The 22,879-nt window shown below is 41.4% G+C and overlaps 1 protein-coding gene across 2 annotated transcripts in view; it reads right to left on the reverse strand.

The window, feature by feature from the left end:
• Positions 1 to 22,879, reverse strand: part of LOC122808811 — a 2,021,113-nt gene that overhangs the window by 787,995 nt on the left and 1,210,239 nt on the right. For both annotated transcript variants that reach the window (XM_044079872.1, XM_044079871.1), the window contains one exon: positions 14,016 to 14,074. In XM_044079872.1, coding sequence (XP_043935807.1) covers positions 14,016 to 14,074 — 59 coding nt within the window. The remainder of the gene's footprint in view (positions 1 to 14,015; positions 14,075 to 22,879) is intronic.

The following is a 22,879-nucleotide window of genomic DNA, read 5'->3' on the forward strand; positions in this document are numbered from 1 at the left end:
AATGAACAAAACATGCTGGAGGGATAGGTTCCTGACTCAGAGACTCCCCAGACTCTGGAATAGACTGCCCATATATGGCAAGCAGAGTGCCTCTTTGGCCCTCTTCAAAAGGAACCTTGATGACTGGATGGGAGATAGGAAATTCACCCCGGGGATCACATCAGTCCTGCTAGACAGGGGTCCAGGGAAGTAAATACTGTGGGAAGAAATAGCCAGGGAATTGTTATGGCTAGGCTTGTATAGGCCCTTGGGCCGATAGCCTAGCACCAACCTATGAACCTATGTTGGGCTTTATGGCAAGTGACTCCAGTAAGTCCAAGTAGGCAATGTGCTTTACTTGGTTAATGGTGGGGGACCTATAGCTAGCAATGATATGGTAACGTATTTTGCCTATAGTTAATTGGAAATGGAGTACTTTGAGAGGGAGAGATGTATTGTTTGACAATTCTTGAGGTGTACTTTGCATTAATGAAGATGGATACAGCTCCACCTTTGGTTATTTCACACTCATTTTGAGGTCTGAATGTGTGGAATACATTGCAGCCTTGCATGGCTTGGGTACTCTTGACGGCCTTGAACCAGTAATCGGTGACTCCACAGACATCAGCATCTTCCAAGGTGAGGAGGGCTTCCAGGGAGTGCAATTTCAATGTTTACACTCCTAGCATTAAGCAGCAGAACCTTGAGCTTGTCTCAAGTGGATTTTTTATGTTTGAAATGTTGTTGTTTTTACATTGCCTAAAAAAAGGCACTATAGAGGAGGCAAGCACCTTTTCCAGCATCTGAAAGCCTAGAAGAGACAAGTGTAGACCATTTCTGGAAAAGCAGCCACGTCCTTCTAGGCTGACAGATACTGGATCCCCTGGACTGACACCACAAGCTAAGCCAATTGCTGAAGTCAATCATTTTTTGTTTATATTGTGAGAATGCTGCTTAGGGCTAGAGTCATACCTGCCTGGGATTCATAATCTGAGAGTTCAGTCATAGCTCTCTTCATATAGTCCAGAGAGGTACTCCTCAAGTCATTCACCCCAACATGGACTATGACAGAGTCATAACGGTGCTTGTTGTTGAGTGATGTGAGTGCATGTGTGATTTGATGGATCCTGGCACCAGACAGGCAGATGACTATGACCTTCTGCTTGTCCAGACTGATGAGGGGGTGTCATGCGTGTGTCTCACTGTGGGGTTGCCTATGACCAAGACATTAGGTTTTGAGGTGTTTTGCCTTAGGTGCTTATTTGCTGAGACACTGGTGTATGTGTTATTAAGTGTAGTGGTTTCTATTTGTTTAGCAGTGTATGCCAGTGGTTTACATTTGGGAAGTCTCTGATCTTTTGGTAGGTTTCTACTGAGTACCTCTGCGTGGGTCTATATCAGAACATCGAATGGTTAAAATCGCGAACGCTCTAAAGAGAAAAAATGCCAGACCTCAAACTCATTATTGTGAGGGGCTGTGCCCCACACCCCCCCCACTAAATATCTATTCCAACTATGAGACTACACTACAGTGAGGAAAGGGCAAATATTCCGATCTTCACTGTACTGCGATCTCAAGAAAAGCACTTCGAGGTCCGGCATTTTCGTTCAAATTTCTTAATGTAAAAGCAATGTCTTTCAGCTTCTCCCGTTAGGGGTCGCCACAGCAGATCACTGGTGCGCAGATTTATTTTCAGTGGGGTTTTTACAGTGTGGAGTTGCCAGCCCAGTGCCCAACCTTCACAGAAGGCACACAAACACACACACACACACACACACACATATGCACCTACTGCATGTCTTTAAAACTCACTCAACCGCAGGGAAGACATGCAGACTCCCTGTGGTCAAGTGAGTTTTAAAGACATGCAGTAATTACATAAATCACATAAGGTATTTGTTTGTTTTAGGAGTAAATACATTGCCTCAGGATGCCCATGTCAGTCAGGCTGGCTGGTGAAATGATGGGAAATTGCCTGTCCATTATAGCAGAGTTTTACTGTATGCACTGTTACAGAAAGGATTGGTCTAGTCTGACCAGTTTTTGTGCTAGGAATAATAAAGGTGTGTGTCCTACTGGGTGATAAGTGGGGCAACACTGGTCAGTGCACCCATAGTACAGTAGCGAAGCTTGGGAGGATTCCACTGACAGATATCTAGGGAAAAATTTGAGTCTCAAGGTTGTTGTATGGTACATTGCAATGTACATTGCAATGCACAAATGCAGTTGAAATTAAAACACTCTTAAGCCAATCCACCAATAGGAAAGCACACCACAAACCTTCCTGTAGCAATCCCCAGCACAGACAAGGCTGGATCAAACCTGTTCTGCCACAAGGGTGCAGGGGAGCCCTTCTTAATGTAAGATGTCTGGTTAGAGCTCAACTTTATCAATAACACACTAGATTCAGCAGGTCTGAGAAGTGCAAACAAATATTTAGAGCCCTTTTGTGTGTTTTCCAGCTCAGATAGACCAGGTAAACACCTACTGCCATTAGATGAACAATCCCAGTCCTCCCCAGTGCAAAAGCACAGTAAAGGAATGTCTGAAGTGAAATGCTACTACAGACTTAAATGGTATGAAATGCTACCACAAACGACTTAAAGATAACAGCAGTGTACTTTAAGCAGCTTATAAAAGTGTGTTTATTCAATAAAAGTATTTTGTGTTGAATAAATGAGCCAAGACCCATTCAACTGTACAGAATTTATAAAGGCACTAAAAAGAAGATAAGCCCTCCAGCCAATAAAACTACATCCAGAAATCTCAAGAGTTGCTTCAACAGACAAGACTACCCCCCAATGCACTAGATGGAAAATCCAGTGACCTTTTGTGTACAAAGAATTGTTTACTAGAGTGTGCTTCTTTATCCATTTTTTAAAACGGGACATTTTTTTCATGTAAATATTTTCCCAAAAAATCTTTTCATTCACGGTGATCTGACTCTCCTTTCTATATGTGATTTGTGAAAAATATACCCTAACACCACTACAAGGTATACTATCTGAGGGGACTGTAAGTTCCCTACTGACAGTCAGAGAGTCCTTGCGGATGACATCATTTGTACCGACATGAATAAAAACAGATCCATACTTACAATAAGTCGTTCCAAGGCTTGTCTCATATCCTCTTATTTTTGCTCTTGGCAAGCATAACATGATTCGATTTTCATCATCTTCTCTGCAAAAGTTAAGTATCAGTTCCTCTAATAAACAGACTCTCCAATTACAGGAATAGCTTTTCTGACCAGATCTGAAGAATCTTGAACTTCTAATTAGGTAATATCTGCACTATCAGTTGTTACAAAGGAACGATCTTCATAACCGTTAGGTTCATAGGTAGGTACTAGGCTATCTGCCCTAGGGCATTTATAAGCCTAGCCAGAAAGTTGGCTTTCACCTCCCTTTTAGACTAGATTCCTGAGCCTCTGACCAGCAGGGCCAAAGAAGTGATCCCAGGAGTAAATTTACGATTACCCATCCACTCATCAAGATTTCTCTTGAAGAGGGTCAGCGAGGGGCTCTGTCTAACATGGACTGGGATTCTATTCCACAGCAAGAGAAACCTTTGGGATATGAATCTATCCCTCCAGCATGTCCTGTTTATTGTTGTGCTAAGATTTAAATCCCTGGAGCGTGTAATTCTAATGGAACTGGTTTTCTTGAGGTGGAGCATGTCCAACAGTTCTGGGTTAGACATGGCTTTGAATATCAGGCAGAGGTCACCTCTGAGTAGGCGGTAAGCAAATGAGTAGAGTTGGAGCTTCTTTAGTCGAGCTGCATAGGGCATCTGTTTGAGGCCCATGATCCTCCTGGTGAGGTATTTTTGAGGTCTCTCCAGTTGTTGCAGGTGTCGGGTAAGGTACATCCCAAATGGGGCAGTGTACTCAATTATGGGCCTGATAAGCGATGAGTAGAGGGGCACAATGACCTCTTTTGATCTAGATGTGAACCCTTTTGTGATTATGTGAGTTATATAGAAGGTTTTTCTAACCACTTTGGCAATGTGATTGTCAAAGGAGAGGCTGTCTACTTGGGTCCCCAGATCTCTAATTACTTCTTCGGTACTTAGTGGATTACCTCCTATGTGGTAATTTGTGGGCACTTTGTTTTTCCCAAAGGGGATGACTATGCACTTTTTGGCATTTAGCTTGAGGCCATGGTTCTGACACCAGGTATCCATCTCCGTAAGGCCCTTCTGGAGGAAGCTTGTGTCAGCAGGAGAGTCTATTATTGCTCCTAGTTTGCAATCGTCTGCAAACTTGGTAAGCCACAGTCCTCACGTGTTTGTCTGTACCTCAGAGAAGTAAATACCGAACAAGAGGGGTCCCAGGATTGAGCCCTGTGGGACACCACTTGTAACCGGTTTAGAGTCTGACATGGCACTAGCGACTCTGACCATGTGAGTTCTATCCCTGAGCCAGTTTGCAACCCATCTTGTGACATATGGGTTAACATTTAAGCTAGTAAGCTTATTTATGATGCCAGAGTGGAGTATTGTGTCGAAGGCCTTTGCGAGGTCCAGGTAGGCTGTGTGGACTACCTTTCCCTCATCTATGGCTTTGGTAACTGTTTTGAAGAAGTCAGCTAGGTTTAAGAGGCAGGATCTGCCAAGTCACATTGGGTAGGGTCCAGTGTTTGGTGATTCCCAATATCTTTGTTTATGAGATCCATGATGATGCGCTCCATAGCCTTGCAGACCAGGCTAGTCAGGCTTATAGGGCGATAGTTCCCAGGATCCGTTGTGGCGCCAGCTTTGTGAAGCAGGTTCACTGTTGCTGTACGCCATTCTTTGGGTACATAACCTGTGGTAAGGCTGAGCTGGAACAGTGAATTTATGTGAGGGTTTAGTTCATTTTGGACCTCATGTAAGACACAACCCGGGATACCATCCGGTCCCAATGATGCTGTGTTTTTTTACTTTGGAGAGGGCTGCTTTCACCTGTGTGTATGTGATGTCTGGGGGATTGCATTCTTCTGGGATAGATACTGGCTCTTTTGGGGGGGAAGGGGGGTAAAGTTTTCACTGAATCTGTCCGCCAGGATGTTGGCAATGTCAGTGGGTTCAGTGTATTTTGTGCTATTTTGCACCAGCTCAGAGCATATCTGAGAGTTGCCACCCAGATTCTTGATGTAGCTAAAGAACGCCTTGTGGTTATCTTTAGATTCTTTGGCAATTTTTCTTTTAAAGCTAGCCTTTGATGATTTTATGAGGGATCGAAGTTTCTTACTAGTACTGATCAGGGATGCCTTCCCTTTTTGGGAATTTGCCTTTTCATGTAATAGTTTCCTCCTTCTGTTGTATAGCTTATTTATGGCCAGGGTCCACCAGAATGGTCTCCTGTTTTTGGAGGAGTGAGTCTTGGTTTTACTTGGGATGGCACGATACATGCATTCCTGTAGGTGCTCATAGAGTGCAATTGTAAAGGATTCTGCAGTTTGGGTAGCATTTTCCATATGCCCGGGGGCTTTGAAACTTTCCACCTAGGTCTTGAGAAGTGTGAAGTTTGCTTCTGAGAAATTTTTCACAGTGGTTTCCTTGGCTGGGGGTGGGGTCGGGATGTGGATGTCCATTGTGATTAGTTTATCTTACCAACAAGGGGTTTACCTCTGGTATGGAACATTTAGCCCCCATGTTGGTGATGACCAAGTCCAATATGTTGTCTCCTCTTGAGGGAGTGGTGAACAGTTGTTCCAAGGCATTTGAGTTTATAAACTCAAGGATACGTTGGGCAAAAGAGTTGGGGCTTGATTAGTTTTCCCAGTCAATGTTTGGGTAGTTGAAGTCCCCCAATATCATGGTGTTTGGTGAGACCTTCATATTTTGCAATGTTCTCAGGAATGCCCACTGGGGGTCCTGAGTCAGGGTGGGTGATCTGTAGCAGGCTACAAACTGAAAAGCAGTTTTACCTACTGTTAGTTGCACATGGATGGTCTCCGCTGCCTCATGCAGTGCCACTAACCTGGAGGTGTGGGTATCCTTGATGAAGATGGATACTCCCCCACCTTTAGTATTTCGGTCCGAGTTCTGGGGCCAAAAAGAATGGTATGAGTTGAATTCTGGTAATGCTGGGGTGCTCTCTGGGGTCTTGAACCAGGTTTCTGTTACTGCACAGATATCGATTTTCTCCATACTGAGGAGTGCCTCGAGTGCGTGCATCTTGAGGTTTAGACTTCTGGCATTGAGTAGCATTACCCTTAGTTTTTTGTTTCTGGTATTGTCTATGGAGGTGGGTTTGTCTTTTGAGCCTTGCCTAAAAAAGGCACTATGGGGGTGGCAAGAGCCTTTGCCAGTATTCAAAAGCCTAAGGGTGACAGGTGCAAGCCGTCCCTGGCGAAGCAACGTGGCTTGTCGAGCATGTCATCCCAGGCTGACAAACACTGGATCCCCTTCGAATGACACCAATAGTTAGCCAATTGTTAAAATTGATCATTTTGTCTTCATACTGTGGCATCATTCTTGGTGAGGGTAAGATGCTACTTAGGGTCAGGGTCATACCGGCCTGGGCTACTTGATCAGAGAGCTCTTCTATGTCTCTTTTCATGTAGTCCAGGGAGGTACATCTCAGGTCATTCACACCAACATGGACAATGACAGAGTCATATTTGTACCTGTTGTGGAGTGACCTGAGGGCTTGTATTATGTGGCAGATCCTGGCACCCGACAGGCAGCTTACAGTGACCGTCTCCTTGTTCACTCTGGTCAGTGGGACGTCAGTGTGCCTGACAATAGAGTCTCCAATTACTAGTGTATTAGGTGTGTTATTTAGCCTTGGGGGCTGCGACTGCGTGGCACACTGACTTTGTGAAGTATGTGATATGTTGTTGTGTGGTAGTGGTTGCTTGGATGTCTGCTTTGGAGGTCTTTGTTGTTTTGGTAGATTTTTATTTAGAGCCTCCGCATATGTTTTTGTGAGTTTATATGTCTTGTTTGCTGGTGCTATTTGCCTACGTGAGACTGGTTGTGTGGTGCTAGTGTTTTCCTTCACCTCCTGATTGACTGTGCCAGTCTTGGGTTGAGAGAGTCTGGCCTCCAGTTTGGCTGTATAGTTGCATCTCTCACATATATTTGTGTTTGTTGGAAGGAGGAGAGGGTTGTCTGTGTACATAAGGCAATTGTAACATTGCCTCAGGATTCCCAGATTCACCAACTGGACTGGAGAGTATACCTGAAACTGCGATTTGGACATGCCTGGATGGTTTAAAGAACTAATTTATTGATTGTCTGGAATGGACGAATAGGGAGCCTTGTACTTCTGTATAATATAGGGGGGTGTAGTGCTAAACTTAGTTAGTGCTTACTGAGAAATTTGAGCAAGTGCTGGGCTGTAGAATGAAGGTTGAGTGCTTATTTTGCAAGTTTTACTAGTTCTAAGGGAAAATTTGAAGAGCAGACTTTGTGGAGCCGGGAATAGTTAAAACTGCATAGTTAAATGGCTTTGCACCCCTTTGGTTGAATAAAAACTATGCCTATCAGGTTTTGCTGTGCCTCTTCAAAGAGTGACACTGGCCCAAAATGGCCAATATATCTGCAATTTTATCCATTGGTCAAGATTCCTCTTGAACAATGCAGAAAAACAATGCTCTGCCTCACATGTACGGGATTTTGTTCCACAGCATAGAGGTCTCCGATGATGAATCTGTCCCTCCAGCACGTTCTATTTATGTGTATTTTACATATAATATACACATGTACACACATGCATATATGCAATATATATATATATATATATATATATATATATATATATACACACACACACACATGTTCTAAGGTGAAAATTGAAGAGCAGACTTTGTGGAGCCGGGAATACTTAAAAACTGCTTAAATGGCGCTGTGTGACGTAGCGCGATGCGCAAAATCATGCAAAACCGCGCTAAAGCAGGTTTTAAGGCAGGGAGTTTCAAACAGATAGGAAATGGCCCAAAACGGCCAATAAGCTACAAGTTACTGGGCTGAGACCACTCCTCCAGGGACAGATAGGCTGCTCAAAGCTCCCCACTCTCACTGGTGAACAGAGAAGCTTCCTCCTATCCAAGTAAGGATATGAGCAACATAGGAACTATAACACAGCCCAGAATTCATTAAGACCTGAAAACTGGACTATTTTAGCTCAGGAAAGGCGGAAAACAAGGATAATTTTTTTTTTCTTTTTTTTTTCTAAACAGAAACTAGGCACAAGGACACAGTAAATGCTTTAAATAGGCTAGTGCAATTGAATGTGTAGCATACAACACTTGAACAAGGCAAAAATACAACTTTTAAAAGTGCAGACACAAAAAATGCAGAAAAACAATGCTTTGCAGATCCCAGATAGTCAGAAAACTCGCTTTTCGGAGAGAATATGCAGTCGCAGTTAGGAAGGTAGAAAAAAATACTTAAATCTTTTTAAAGCCGAATTGATCCCTCTTTTTCATTATGTATTGCATTTGCAAGCACATATTTCTCATCCAGCTGGCTTTGTACATCCGTATCTTGAGCCATGTTGTTAACATTTTTCTTACAGTAATATTCTTCAATCCATCCACATTCAATTTTGATTTCTTCCTTTTCACCTGCCCCTTGCCTCTTTTTTCTACCTTCTCTTTTGGAAACATGCTGGCTTTTTCTGTAAGACTGAAGGTTTTCTGACAGAAAAATGTTATCATTCCCTGTAATCGGTGCTTTACATAACAAAACAATGTCCTTTTTAGTATGTACAATATTATCATTATTTTACAGACATTTATCAGTTTCTTTTTCTTCCTTATGTGTTGTGAACTTCCTCCTTTTGTTTTTTTTATTTCCATCTAAACACTCTGAATCCTCAGATTGCTGAATACTTGTATCCAGAATTCCAAAGTTGTCAGGGGCATCATCTTGTTTAATATGGGTCGACTGATCTTTACAGACAATCAGGGTCAGCCTTAGGTCAAGTGGTGCTATAGACAAAAGGGCTCCACAGCACCTCCCACACACCACCTGGTACCCTCATCCTGGTCTATTTACACCATCCAGTTCACTGGAAAAGCACCCCTGCTAGAGTGGCGCCCTAGGCAGCCACCTAGTTGGCCTATGCCTAAGGCCTGCTATGTAGACAATAAACACAGCTCTTTGTCTAACATTATTTCCCTCACCAGTCCAGTCATTAATATATGTAACAACGGTACTCCAAGCTGTGCCAATTGCACAAGTGTATTTGTCATTAGTAAGTCTGGATTATCGTCCAACTTTTGACATGAGGAACACAGATTATCAGTGTTATCAGGTGTTACCTTTAAATATACATAGCATTTATTATACTGTACAAGACACTTGTGGTTTGGCAAATCACTAATGGTATCTTCATTTAAGTAATCCGCATTCCGCTTCAAATGAATAAAAAATAATAAAGAAAAGAATAATTAAAATCAGTTACACAGAATTCAGAGAGAACTTAAATCAACTTTGGTAAGAAAAATCACACAAACAATATACAACTAAATACTAAAGTAAGTACAGTAAAGTTGTTGCTCTGACCATACAAGTTCTGAAAGTCAGACAAAAGCTGGAATTTGTTTACGCAGTACCTTCTGCTCACTAACAGTTGCAGTCGCACCTCTTTTTAACAGTAAAAATCAATAAACCACAAACCAAGACAGGATTGTTTAGATGAGCTCTGCAGTCTGTATGACTTTACAGCTGACTAGAACCCTTAGCTTTCTTAAGAGTTTGACTGTCTAAAACTTATCCCGTTCTAACAACAAATAGTGAAAACTAAAGGTAAAACTCAAAATATAAAACAAAGTAAATCTTCTTGTCTACAAGCTATCCCTTCCTTCCTATAAACATTGAAAAACAGTGATAAGAAATAAAATATATATGCAAGCCTCCCCAGGTCTCCTAACCCCTGCATATAATATATATACTAACTCTGAGATAGCTCCAGATTTGGGAACGAGTAAACACCCCAATCCTAAGAAATACCAGTTTTCTGATGACAAGCCGGTTCAGCATTCTGTACTTTGAGGTTCTGCCATTTAACATTGTATCAGTTCAATCATACAGCAGGAACCCAGCTAGACATATGTCATTACATGATACATATGGAATTAAAAAAAACTTCCCTTCCGTATTTACCACTGTTTATGGTTATGTGGTGATACGGTTGACTAATGTTTTTTATTTCTTATTTTATTTATTTATTTACTTATTTATTTTTGCTTAAGCCTTTCATATTTTCATATTAAGATTTTTTGCCAGAATGGCAAGCTGTGCTATAAGGAAAAATGTACTCAGAAAGGTGGGGCTGTATTTGTTGGGCAGGCTACATTTTGAAAGATAGTGTACAATTCTAAAAATCCTGACTTATGCCGTAACTCCCATTGTTCATAGAATGCAAGCAAACAGCAGAAGGTTTTGCCATTAACAATGAGACTGCTCTGAATGAAGTCTTCCAGCTGTCATGTGCATAACCACTGTTGGCAGAGTCAAATGGAAACAGCTTTATACTCATGGTCATATGCAGGGTAACTCCATGCCTAATATAATACACTGTGAGAATAAAGGCAAAAACATCTCTGATGAACAAATGCTACTTCAAGGACATTAAACTCCATCCACATATACCCTCTGTAAGGCTGTAAACAAATGCAGAAATGAGAGAATGTCTTTTCTTATTTTTTTGTAATTTAAATCAGAGTAAGTTACCTCACTGTGTGCCTCTTCATACAATAATGTTACTTTCATAGTATGCTTGGTTATGAAAGAATGGTAGTTTATCAGTGACTGGAATGTACTTGACAATGCATTGTGCTGCACTGTACACGAACAGTACAGGAATGGGCATCAGAGGCATATACACCATGTCATGTTTTTGCAGGGTAGTAAATGTAGTAATACTATGTAAAAGTGCTAACTAATAACTATCTCCAGGGTTACGTGACTGCATGGAATCCCAATGACACATGCATTATCAACTTTATTTTCCTTCAAAGGCCATTATACCCCTAGCTGCACTGTGTCCATTATTTTTGCCTACTTTGCCCCCATCACTTCATTTTTCCAGATGACATTTCTTAAATGTAATCGATTGCTTTACATAACAAAACAATGTCCTTTTTAGTATGTACAATATTATCATTATTTTACAGACATTTATCAGTTTCTTTTTCTTCCTTATGTGTTGTGAACTTCCTCCTTTTGTTTTTTTTATTTCCATCTAAACACTCTGAATCCTCAGATTGCTGAATACTTGTATCCAGAATTCCAAAGTTGTCAGGGGCATCATCTTGTTTAATATGGGTCGACTGATCTTTACAGACAATCAGGGTCAGCCTTAGGTCAAGTGGTGCCCTAAACAAAAGGGCTCCACAGCACCTCCCACACACCACCTGGTGCCCTCATCCTGGTCTATCTACACCATCCAGTTCACTGGAAAAGCACCCCTGCTAGAGGGGCGCCCTAGGCAGCCACCTAGTTGGCCTATGCCTAAGGCCTGCTATGTAGACAATAAACACAGCTCTTTGTCTAACATTATCTCCCTCTCCAGTCCAGTCATTAATATATGTAACAACGGTACTCCAAGCTGTGCCAATTGCACAAGTGTATTTGTCATTAGTAAGTCTGGATTATCGTCCAACTTTTGACATGAGGAACACAGATCATCAGTGTTATCAGGTGTTACCTTTAAATATACATAGCATTTATTATACTGTACAAGACATTTGTGGTTTGGCAAATCACTAATGGTATCTTCATTTAAGTAATCCGCATTCCGCTTCAAATGAATAAAAAATAATAAAGAAAAGAATAATTAAAATCAGTTACACAGAATTCAGAGAGAACTTAAATCAACTTTGGTAAGAAAAATCACACAAACAATATACAACTAAATATTAAAGTAAGTACATTAAAGTTGTTGCTCTGACCATACAAGTTCTGAAAGTCAGACAAAAGCTGGAATTTGTTTACGCATTACCTTCTGCTCACTAACAGTTGCAGTCGCACCTCTTTTTAACAGTAAAGATCAATAAACCACAAACCAAGACAGGATTGTTTAGATGAGCTCTGCAGTCTGTATGACTTTATAGCTGACTAGATCCCTTAGCTTTCTTAAGACTTTGACTGTCTAAAACTTATCCCTTTCTAACAACAAATAGTGAAAACTAAAGGTAAAACTCAAAATATAAAACAAAGTAAATCTTCTTGTCTACAAGCTATCCCTTCCTTCCTATAAACATTGAAAAACAGTGATAAGAAATAAAATATATATGCAAGCCTCCCCAGGTCCCCTAACCCCTGCATATAATATATATACTAACTCTGAGATAGCTCCAGATTTGGGAACGAGTAAACACCCCAATCCTTAGAAAATACCAGTTTTCTGATGACAAGCCGTTTCAGTATTCTGTACTTTGAGGTTCTGCCATTTAACATTGTATCAGTTCAATCATACAGCAGGAACCCAGCTAGACATATGTCATTACATGATACATATGGAATTAAAAAAAACTTCCCTTCCGTATTTACCACTGTTTATGGTTATGTGGTGATAAGGTTGACTAATGTTTTTTATTTCTTATTTTATTTATTTATTTACTTATTTATTTTTGCTTAATTAAGCCTTTCATATTTTCATATTAAGATTTTTTGCCAGAATGGCAAGCTGTGCTATAAGGAAAAATGTACTCAGAAAGGTGGGGCTGTATTTGTTGGGCAGGCTACATTTTGAAAGATAGTGTACAATTCTAAAAATCCTGACTTATGCCATAACTCCCATTGTTTACAGAATGCAAGCAAACAGCAGAAGGTTTTGCCATTAACAATGAGACTGCTCTGAATGAAGTCTTCCAGCTGTCATGTGCATAACCACTGTTGGCAGAGTCAAATGGGAACAGCTTTATACTCATAGTCATATGCAGGGTAACTCCATGCCTAATATAATACACTGTGAGAATAAAGGCAAAAACATCTCTGATGAACAAATGCTACTTCAAGGACATTAAACTCCATCCACATATACCCTCTGTAAGGCTGTAAAGAAATGCAGAAATGAGAGAACGTCTTTTCTTATTTTTTTGTAATTTAAATCAGAGTAAGTTACCTCACTGTGTGCCTCTTCATACAATGATGTTACTTTCATAGTATGCTTGGTTATGAAAGAATGGTAGTTTAGCAGTGACCGGAATGTACTTGACAATGCATTGTGCTGCACTGTACACGAACAGTACAGGAATGGGCATCAGAGACATATATACCATGTCATGTTTTTGCAGGGTAGTAAATGTAGTAATACTATGTAAAAGTGCTAACTAATAACTATCTCCAGGGTTACGTGACTGCATGAAATCCCAATGACACATGCATTGTCAACTTTATTTTCCTTCAAAGGCCATTATACCCCTAGCTGCACTGTGTCCATTCTTTTTGCCTACTTTGCCCCCATCACTTCATTTTTCCAGATGACATTTCTTAAATTTTATCACACCATCTTCTGTACTGCAACCAAAGATGAGAAAGAGGGGTCATGCACTGAGGCTTAATGATACCACAGTAAGCATGCAGTTTCGCTAATGATACCACAGTAAGCATGCAGTCTCGCTAATGATACCACAGTAAGCATGCAGTCTCGCTAATGATACCACAGTAAGCATGCAGTCTCGCTAATGATACCACAGTAAGCATGCAGTCTCGCTAATGTGCCTGACATCCTGGTACTGTAGGCAGTACTTTCAGAAATAAGCAACTCTTAGCCAGTGCAGCCCCACTCTATCTACTGAGGAAGAAGAGCACACCGCTGCATGGGTGTTTCATATTGTAAGTAAGCCTTCTGCATTCCCTTTAGCCCATTCCTACATCAGGGATGTAGATGGATACACACCTTTAGCACCAGATCATTAACCTTAACTGTCGATCATAGTATGCATTTCTTAAAACATGATAAAAAGGTTCCTTATATGTTCAGCTCTTGCTTTTTTCATATTTGTAATGCAATAATCAAAAACAATCCCTACCACATGAAATTTTGGTTTTATGAATGTAGAAATAAGACTATAAAGTTATAACTGTTACTTACAGGAGTTGACTAGCTTTGACTTGCGACGTCGAACACCACTTGGAGAAGGCATATTCAATCTGAAACAAAAAATAAGCACAGGTCTTTCTACAGTCAAGCAAAAATGTTATTGTGAAAAGAACATTTTTCTACATTAGGAACTGCAGGTATCCAGTCATGACTTCCCACCAGAGTAGGAACTGTGCATTTTATAGAACAAAATGTTTAAATATTATAATCTTAAACTGATTTTTCTGAACAGATAGATGAGTGGCATGACTCAATGTCTTTGTATGACAATGTCTAGTTAACATAAATAGCTCTAGTGCAGTGTCCTTCCAGATACTGATAAGTGTATAAGCAGCAAGAATTCCCCAATGAGATTAACTGTCTTAAGCTTTCAGTGGTCAGTGAATGTACTTTATGCAAAGGGCGCACAAACTGCAACATTTTACCTTACCTGCTTCACTTGAATATTAAAAAGTTTATGTGCACATTGAGTATACTAATCACTATGGGCCCTTTTCAGCTCTGACTACAGTCAGGTACTCCTAAGGCAGACACTGTAAAGTAGGTAGTTATTATATGAAGCAAATAGTTTAGTGATACAAAGAATCTTTGCTTCAAGAAGACAAGCAATGTTTCAAGTTGCTAGGCAATGTATACTCAGTCAAACAGAAGTAAGCTAACCATAAGTAGTTATAAAATGTTTTGCAGGCAGACAGCTCTGTAAGTTAATGGGCCTCACAGATTAGGAAGCTGATTTACACAGATCATCAGTGAATGGTGACTATTTGAGTAAGGTACAGGAAAATGAAGCCTATGTTTGTGTAGAGATTAGCAGTAGCTTTAGAGGCTTGATAGGCTGCCCTACTAGCTTGGTAGATGGTCATCTTAGTGTAGTAATAGTGCACTATCAGTTTCAGTATGGCTGGATTAATGGCAAATCTGCTGTTGTTTCAAGAGTGTCCAGCAGTGTTTCCCTTTGCGGAATACAATGTGGAATGTACATTGCAAAGGTGGAAAGTGTTTTAGTGGGTATGGGTAAGTAAACGTTAGGGAGATGTAAAGCTTTAGTAATGTGTACAGGAAATGGTATGATAATGTGACTGTTTTAGGTGTGATGTTTGAGAATAATTTCTGTAACTGGGCAGAGTATACAAGATTGTGATCTGATATTGGAAGGATATAGGAGGCTATGATCCATGAATATGAAGAGCATGTGAAACTGTCATTCTTATGTGCGAAAGATACATGAAACTGTAATCCATGAATAAAAAGGATCTGTGCAATGAAGAATATGAAGGGTGTTTGAAACTCGGAGCCCAGAATAAGGTTATATGACATCATGATCCATGAATAGCATAGCAATAGTGTAGTGGCAGAGCATTCGCCTCACGTGCAGGCATTCCCAGTTCGAGTCCCACTGCAGCACATTCCATTTGATACAGCTCAGCAAGCTCCTCATGGTGCCCTGCAGAGTCCTACAAGCGGCCGAGAGACAAAAGAGAGACTTTGGACTTGATTAAGTATTGTTTTTGCTTGTTGTTTCCCTGAAATGCTAATCCTGCCTAAAACGTGGCTTTTCAGTGCTTCTGTGGATCCCTAGTGATATCTGCATTGCTTACTGTACTTATTTCTTTATTGCACTTGAAAAAAGCTACTGTTTGTCATTTTTGCATTTAAGTTACCTGTAACACAGTCGCAGGCTACACACTCAAGTTCGCTAGCCTCCTCTGTGTACTTAAAGTAATTTAAGCTGTGCATTTCTGTTGTTTCTGAAAAAAACAAAAAAACAAAAAAAGTCCTTGTTTTCCCACCTTTCTGAACTAGTCTAGTCCAGTTTTCAGGCTTTACTGAATCCAGGACTATGGTAAAGGTTCCTGTGTTGCCCATATCACACTTGGATAATTAGGTGGCTTCCTTGTTCACTGTGAGAGAGGGAACTCTGAGCAGCCTATCTGTCCCTGTAGGAGTGGTCCCAATACAGCAACTTGTAGCTCATTGGCCATTTTGGGCTAATTTCTATCCTTTTGATCTCCCTGGTATAAAAAACGCTTAGTGCAGGTTTGTGTACTGCGCAGTGCTGTTTAGCTGCGGTTAAACTATTCCAGGCTCCACGAAGTCTGCATTTCAGTTTTTTCCCTTGAAACTTGATACACTTCAACCCAGCACTAGAAATAAGGCAATTTAAGACTGGCACTTACTAAAACTCACTAAAACTAGCACTATCTTATAGCTGGCACTTCAGCCCTATACTCAGGAAGTATACGGCTCTTTACTGATCCAATCAGCAATACAGTCCCAACCATCTATTCAGGCATGTTCAAGGGACAGCTTCAGGTGTACTCTCCGGTCCAGCTGGTGAATCTGGGCATCCTGAGGCAATGTTATAAATGCCTCATGTACACAGACAACCCCCTCCTCCTCCCAACCAACACAAACATATGTGAGAGATGCAGCTACACAGCCAAGCTGGAGGCTAAGCTCTCTCAACCCACGACTTGGATCATCCAGTCACAAGGAGAAGGGCAACACTAGCACCACATTACTAGACTCACATAGACCCGCCATAGTTCACCAGCAAACAACTCTCAGAAACACGCAAAAACATACTCAGAGGCTCTAAATAAGAACCTGCCTAAACAACAAGAGACCTCCTAAGCATACACCCAAGCAACCCCCACCCCACAACAGAAACCAGGTAACACATACGTCACAATGTCAGTGTGCCAAGCAAAAACAGCCCCTAAGGCTAAATAACACACCTAACACACTAGTAATCAGTGATTCTATCATCAGGCACACAGACATCGCACTCACTAGACTGAACAAGGAGAAGGTTACCGTAAGCTGCCTGTCGGGTGCCAGAATCTGCCACATAACACATGCACTCAGGTCACTCCACAATAAGTACAGAAATGACTCTGTTATTGTACGTGTTGGCATAAATGACATGAGACGTACCTCCCTAGACTACATGAAAAGAGACATTGAGGAGCTCTCTGACCATGTAGCCCAGGCTGGTATGACTGAGTAGCATCCTGCCCTCACCCAAAAGGATGCCAGCATACGAAGAAAAAATGATCAGTTTCAACAATTGGTTAAAGTACTGGTGTCATTCAAAGGGGATCCAGTACTTGTCAGCCTGGGATGACATGCTTGACAAGCAACGTTGCTTCGCCAGAGATGGCTTGCACCTGTCGCCCCTGGGCTTTCGAATACTGGCCAAGACTCTTGCCGCCCCAATACTGACTTTTTTAGGCAAGGCTCAAAAGACAAACCCGCGTCCATAAACAACAATAATAAACAAAAACTGAGGGTAATGCTGCTCAATGCCAGAAGTCTAAACATCAAAATGCACACACTCGAGGCTCTCCTTAGTATTGAAGAAATTGATGTATGTGCAGTGACAGAAACCTGGTTCAAGGCTCCAGAGAGCACCCCAGCACTACCAGGCTATAACTCCTACCATACCTTTAGGTCCCAAAACCAGGACGGGAACACAAAAGGAGGGTGTGTGTCCATATTCATCAAGAACACCCACACCTCCAGGCTAGTAGCGCAGCATGCGGAATCTGAGACCATCCAAGTGCAATTGACAGTGGGTAAATTGACTGTTCAATTTATAGCTTGCTACAGATCTCCCACCTTGTCTCAGGACCCTCACGCAGCATTCCTGAGAACATTAGAAAGTATGAAGATTCTACCCAACACCATGCTACTGGGTGACTTCAACTATCCAAACATTGACTGGGAAAACTACTCAAGCTCAAACGCCCTAGCCCAACGCTACCTTGAGTTTATAAACCTCAAACGCCCTGGAACAGCTGGTCATCACTCCCACAAGAGCTGACAACATACTGGACCTGGTCATCACCAACATGGGGAACCTATGTTCCACACCTGAGGTAAACCCATCATTGGTAAGATCAGATCACAAACTAATCACACTGGACATCCACACCCCCCCCTCCCCCAGTCAAGGAAATTAAGGTAAAAAACTTCTCTAAAGCTAATTTCACACTCCTCAAGACCGATGTGGGAAGTTTCAAAGCTCCCAATCAAATGGAAAATGATGACCCATCGGCAGAATCCTTTACAAGCGCATTCTATGAACACCTTCAAGAATGCATGGACCGAGCCATCCCAAGTAAAACCAAGACCAACTCCTCAAAAAAGAGGAAGCCAGTCTGGTGGACCCAGGCCATAAATAAACTTTACAACAGAAGGAGGAAACTCCTGCAAGATAGAACAAAATCCCAAAATAAGAAGGCATCTCTGATTAACATCAGTAAAAAAACTGCGCTCCCTCATTAAATCATCCAAGGCCAACTTCAAAAGAAAAATAGCCAATGACTCTAAGGATAACCACAAGGCCTTCTTTAACTATGTCAAGAGTCTAGGGGCAAGCTCTCAGATATGCTCCGAGCTAGTGCATAATGGCCATAAATGCACTGAACCAACTGACATTGCCAACATCCTGGCTGACAAGTTCAGTGCAAACTTCACCCCCCCTCCACCAAAGGGGCTAGCACCCATCCCAGAAGAATGCAGCGCCCCAGATATCTCAGACACACAAGTAAAGACAGCCCTTGCAAAGGCAAAAACACAGCATCAATGGGACCAGATGGTATCCCAGGTTGTGTCTTACACGAGCTTCAAATTGAACTAACCCCCCATCTCAAAACACTATTCAAACTCAGCCTCTCTACAGGCTATGTACCCAAAGAATGGCGTACAGCAACAGTCATACTACTCCACAAAGGTGGTGCCACAACTGGCCCTGGGAACTATCGCCCTATAAGCTTGACTAGTTTGGTCTGCAAAGCCATGGAACACATTGTCATGGAGCTCATTAACAGGGACATTGGGAACCTTCAGACACTGGACCCACCCAGTTCGGCTTTGTTAAAGGCAGATCTTGCCTCCTGAACTTGGTCGACTTCTTCGAAACAGGTCACAAAGGCCATAGATAAAGGGAAGGTGGTCCACACAGCATATCTGGACCTTGCTAAGGCGTTCAACACCATCCCACACTCAGGAATCATAGACAAACTCAACAGCTTAAATCACCAGCTTAAATATCAACCCCCATGTCACGAGATGGGTTGCCAATTGGCTCTCAGACAGAACCCACACGGTAAGAGTGGCAGGCGCCATGTCTGACTCTAAACCAGTCACAAGCGGAGTCCCACAGGGGTCAGTCCTGGGAACCCTCCAGTTTGGTATATATTTCTCCGAAGTACAGGCAAATGCAGAGGGACTGTGGCTAACCAAGTTCGCAGATGACTGTAAATTGGGTGCAATAATTGACTCTCTGGCTGACACAGACATCCTGCAAAAGGGTCTCTCAGAGACAAACACCTGGTGTCAAAGTCACGGCCTCAAGCTAAATGCCAAAATATACATAGTAATTCCATTTGGGAAAAACAAAGTACCTGCAAACTACCACATAGATGGGAATCCACTAAGTACAGAAGAAGTAATTAGGGACCTGGGTACCCAAGTAGATAGCATGCTCTCCTTTGAGAACCACATAGCCAAAACGGTCAGAAAGTCCTTCTATGTGGCACACCTGATCACAAAGGGTTTCTCATCCAGATCCAAGGAGGTGATTGTGCCCCTTTACTCCTCACTCATTAGGCCCATAATAGAGTACCATGCCCCATTTGGGATGTACCTCACTAGACACCTGCAACAACTAGAAAGACCACAGAAGTACCTCACTAAGAGGATTAAGGGCCTTAAACAATTACCCTATGAAGCACGACTAGAAAAGCTCCAGCTCTTCTCAGTCACTTACCGTCTGCTCAGAGGTGACCTATGCCTGACCTATAGGGCCATGTCAAACCCTGAACTAATGGACATGTTTCATCTCAAAAAAACGAGATCGCTCAGAACCACTCGTTCTAGCGACTTGAACCTATGCACAACAATAAACAGGACATACTGGAGGGATAGATTCCTGCCCCAGCGACTCCCCTCACTCTGGAATAGAATCCCAATCCATATTTGACAGAGCTCCTCTCTGACCTTCTTCAAGAGAAATCTTGATGAGTGGATGGGTAATCTTAAGTTCTACCTTGGGATCACTTCAGGAGCCCTGTTGGACAGAGGCCCAGGTTACTAATCTAATGGGGAGGCGAAAGCCATCACTCTGTGGCTAGGCTTATAAATGCCCCTGGGCAGATAGCCTAGTACTTACCTATGAACCTATGAATAAGAAGGGTGTTTTACACCTTGACCCATGAATAAATAAGAAGGTTGTTTGAAACTATGATCCATGAACATATAGATAGGATGTACACATTTCTGAGGCTTGAATATGAATTGTGTATGGGATTACGACTCATGAATAAGACAGGGTTTTGAAACTCTGATCCACAAATTAGTATAAGGACTTTATGAAACTTGCATCAAGGATTACAAGAAGTAAAGGATACAGTGATCCATGAATACCAAGGGTATAAGAGACAGAGATCTATAAGGGGAAATGGTACACAAGTTACAATCTGTAGGTAGACATTAGTGAAGTACGAAATAGCAGGTAGCAGAATGATTAGGGTGAATGAAACTGTACAAAACAAGGAGTTACTGAAATAAATCTGAACGTAGTTACTCTACCTGATTTCATATAGCAGAAGGAATTATTGAGATGGAGAGAGAACATGATGGGGCAGGAGGGATCCTAACAAATTCAGCTAGATTATTACTAAGTCATTAGGTGGATCATTTGTTCAGCATAAGGGGAGGGGGTACTATGTACGGGAAATGCCAGAAGTTAGTCTTTTATAGGAAGCAATGTGTTCATTGTATGTTTATAGCTTGGTGCATGCAATGCTGTGAGAACCAGGACTGTTACAAGTTGATTAGGAAGCTTGTTCCATAAGTTGGGTATGAGAACTGAGACAACCTTGCTGCTTAAACTTAACCTGTTGGAAAGAAAGCAAAGTAATATGTCTAGCAGAAAACAGAACTCAAGTTACGGTTTCTGATAGCCAGAGAATATGTATTGCACAAAGGAATGTAATGACTTATTTGGAGAATTATTGCTTTGGTTAAACTCAATTATGAGGAGCTAGCCTGTTCTGGTGAGTGTTACACAATGCAAATGCAGTTTGAACAAGCAGAGTCTAAATATAAAAATTATATTTTGCCAGATTTGTAGCTTGCTTGCACCAGATGAAAGGTTTGAGATGATAACTGTGAGTTCATGTTTCATTTGGAAGGTTAGAATTACAGTTGACAAACGTGTTACAACCACCGATGAGAGAGACAGAGATAATAACAACACCCTGGCAAGCTTTTAATCTGTTTAATTGTTCTAGTCTATATGGTACTAAAGGGTCACCTATTTTTGGTGGAATGATAGCTATGATGAAAATGCGCTTGTGTTTATATAGCAATTGCAAAGCATGGTGGCTGAATTGTAAACTTGGAGAAGGAGTTTTGCAATATATATAAAGGCTGTTGAGTTTGTGTGAGATCGCATTACAATGAGAATTGTGTATTTGCTCTTTCTTCTGCTGTAGTGTGATCTCTGAGTTGGTATATGTAAGTAGCTGGGAGTGTGGGTAGGGGGTGCAGGGGGGGGGCTTGTCTCTTCCCCATCATAAAACGCTTCAGCTGTGCTTTTTTTGTTCTGTGTTCCTGTGCTTGGCTGGGTTTCCATAATCAGCATTAGTTCAGTAAACAGAATGGGACTGAATGGGTTTAAGGGTTACATTTTTACCTAGAATGATGCCAATAGTGGAAAATGCTATTTAACTAAGCATTGCTTTAATTTGTTTATTTTTACTGCTGTGAGGTAATACTCCATGAATCATGTAATACAGAACATCTAACGTCTGTTTAGAAAATTATTTAAAGTTTAGGCTTTTACAAATTTTCTTACTTTGTTGCTCAAATGAATGGTTTTGGTGGTGGGGGTTTCATTAATATATTACAGTAATTGCTAAAACATTTGCTATGTATTTTGATGTGTGTGCTCTGTAGTTTGCTGTCTGATGGATAGTAGTTGATGGATTATGTTTCCATAATAGTGCATTTCAGTAATTTGATATAAGCTATGTACTAATACAAGTCTTAACCACTTAATACAATAATCAGGGGCACAGTCTACCATAATGAGGGACAAAATCATCTAGAATATCAATTCTGTTCGCATAGAAATTTGATAGAATAAAATGATTTCTATTAATATTAATTTTTAAAGAGTAAGAGTTAACTGCTATAATGTTTGCTACAGTTCAGTGACTGTAATCCTGAAAGATCTGTCAAGATGCTGAACACTTTTCTGAATCAAGATTAAGGACATCACTAAAACTCGTGTGAAGAACAGTGTGTGTGTGTGTGTGTGTGTGTGTGTGTGTGTGTGTGTGTATGTATATATAACTTTAATAAGCTTTTCCAGATGTAAGCACATGCATATAAACAGTGAGCTCGTGCAGGCAGCAGTGCCATTTTGAGAGAACAGCCAGAGTGTTAACATGTATGAGTGTAGTAGTCAGTCTGTTTATACGTTTATTTAAGTTTAAATTACAAAGCCTCATTCCTGATGCATTTGTGTGCAATGAAGGTGCTTCAACTGAACCCACAACCACTTGTCTGTTTTATCCTGACCAGATGAGCAAAGTACAGTTTTGTACCTACCATAAATGTAGATGTTCGAGTGCTAATACAGCTGCAGTCATAACAGATGGGTTCTCCTGCCGTCAGGCGGGTCCTCGGTCGGCCGTATTCCAAAGTCTAGGTCCGGCGTCGGTTGTCGTCGCTTCTTCCCTGATGTCAGTGCGACAGGGGTATAAAAGAACCAGCCGACGCCATTTTCTTCAGTTTTTCTTGCCCCAGATGTCAGGTGCCCCCAGAAGGAAGGCAATACA

Source organism: Protopterus annectens, chromosome 8.part0 (genome assembly GCF_019279795.1).
Source record: "Protopterus annectens isolate FY-2018-M chromosome 8.part0, PAN1.0, whole genome shotgun sequence".
Lineage (NCBI taxonomy): Eukaryota > Metazoa > Chordata > Ceratodontiformes > Protopteridae > Protopterus > Protopterus annectens.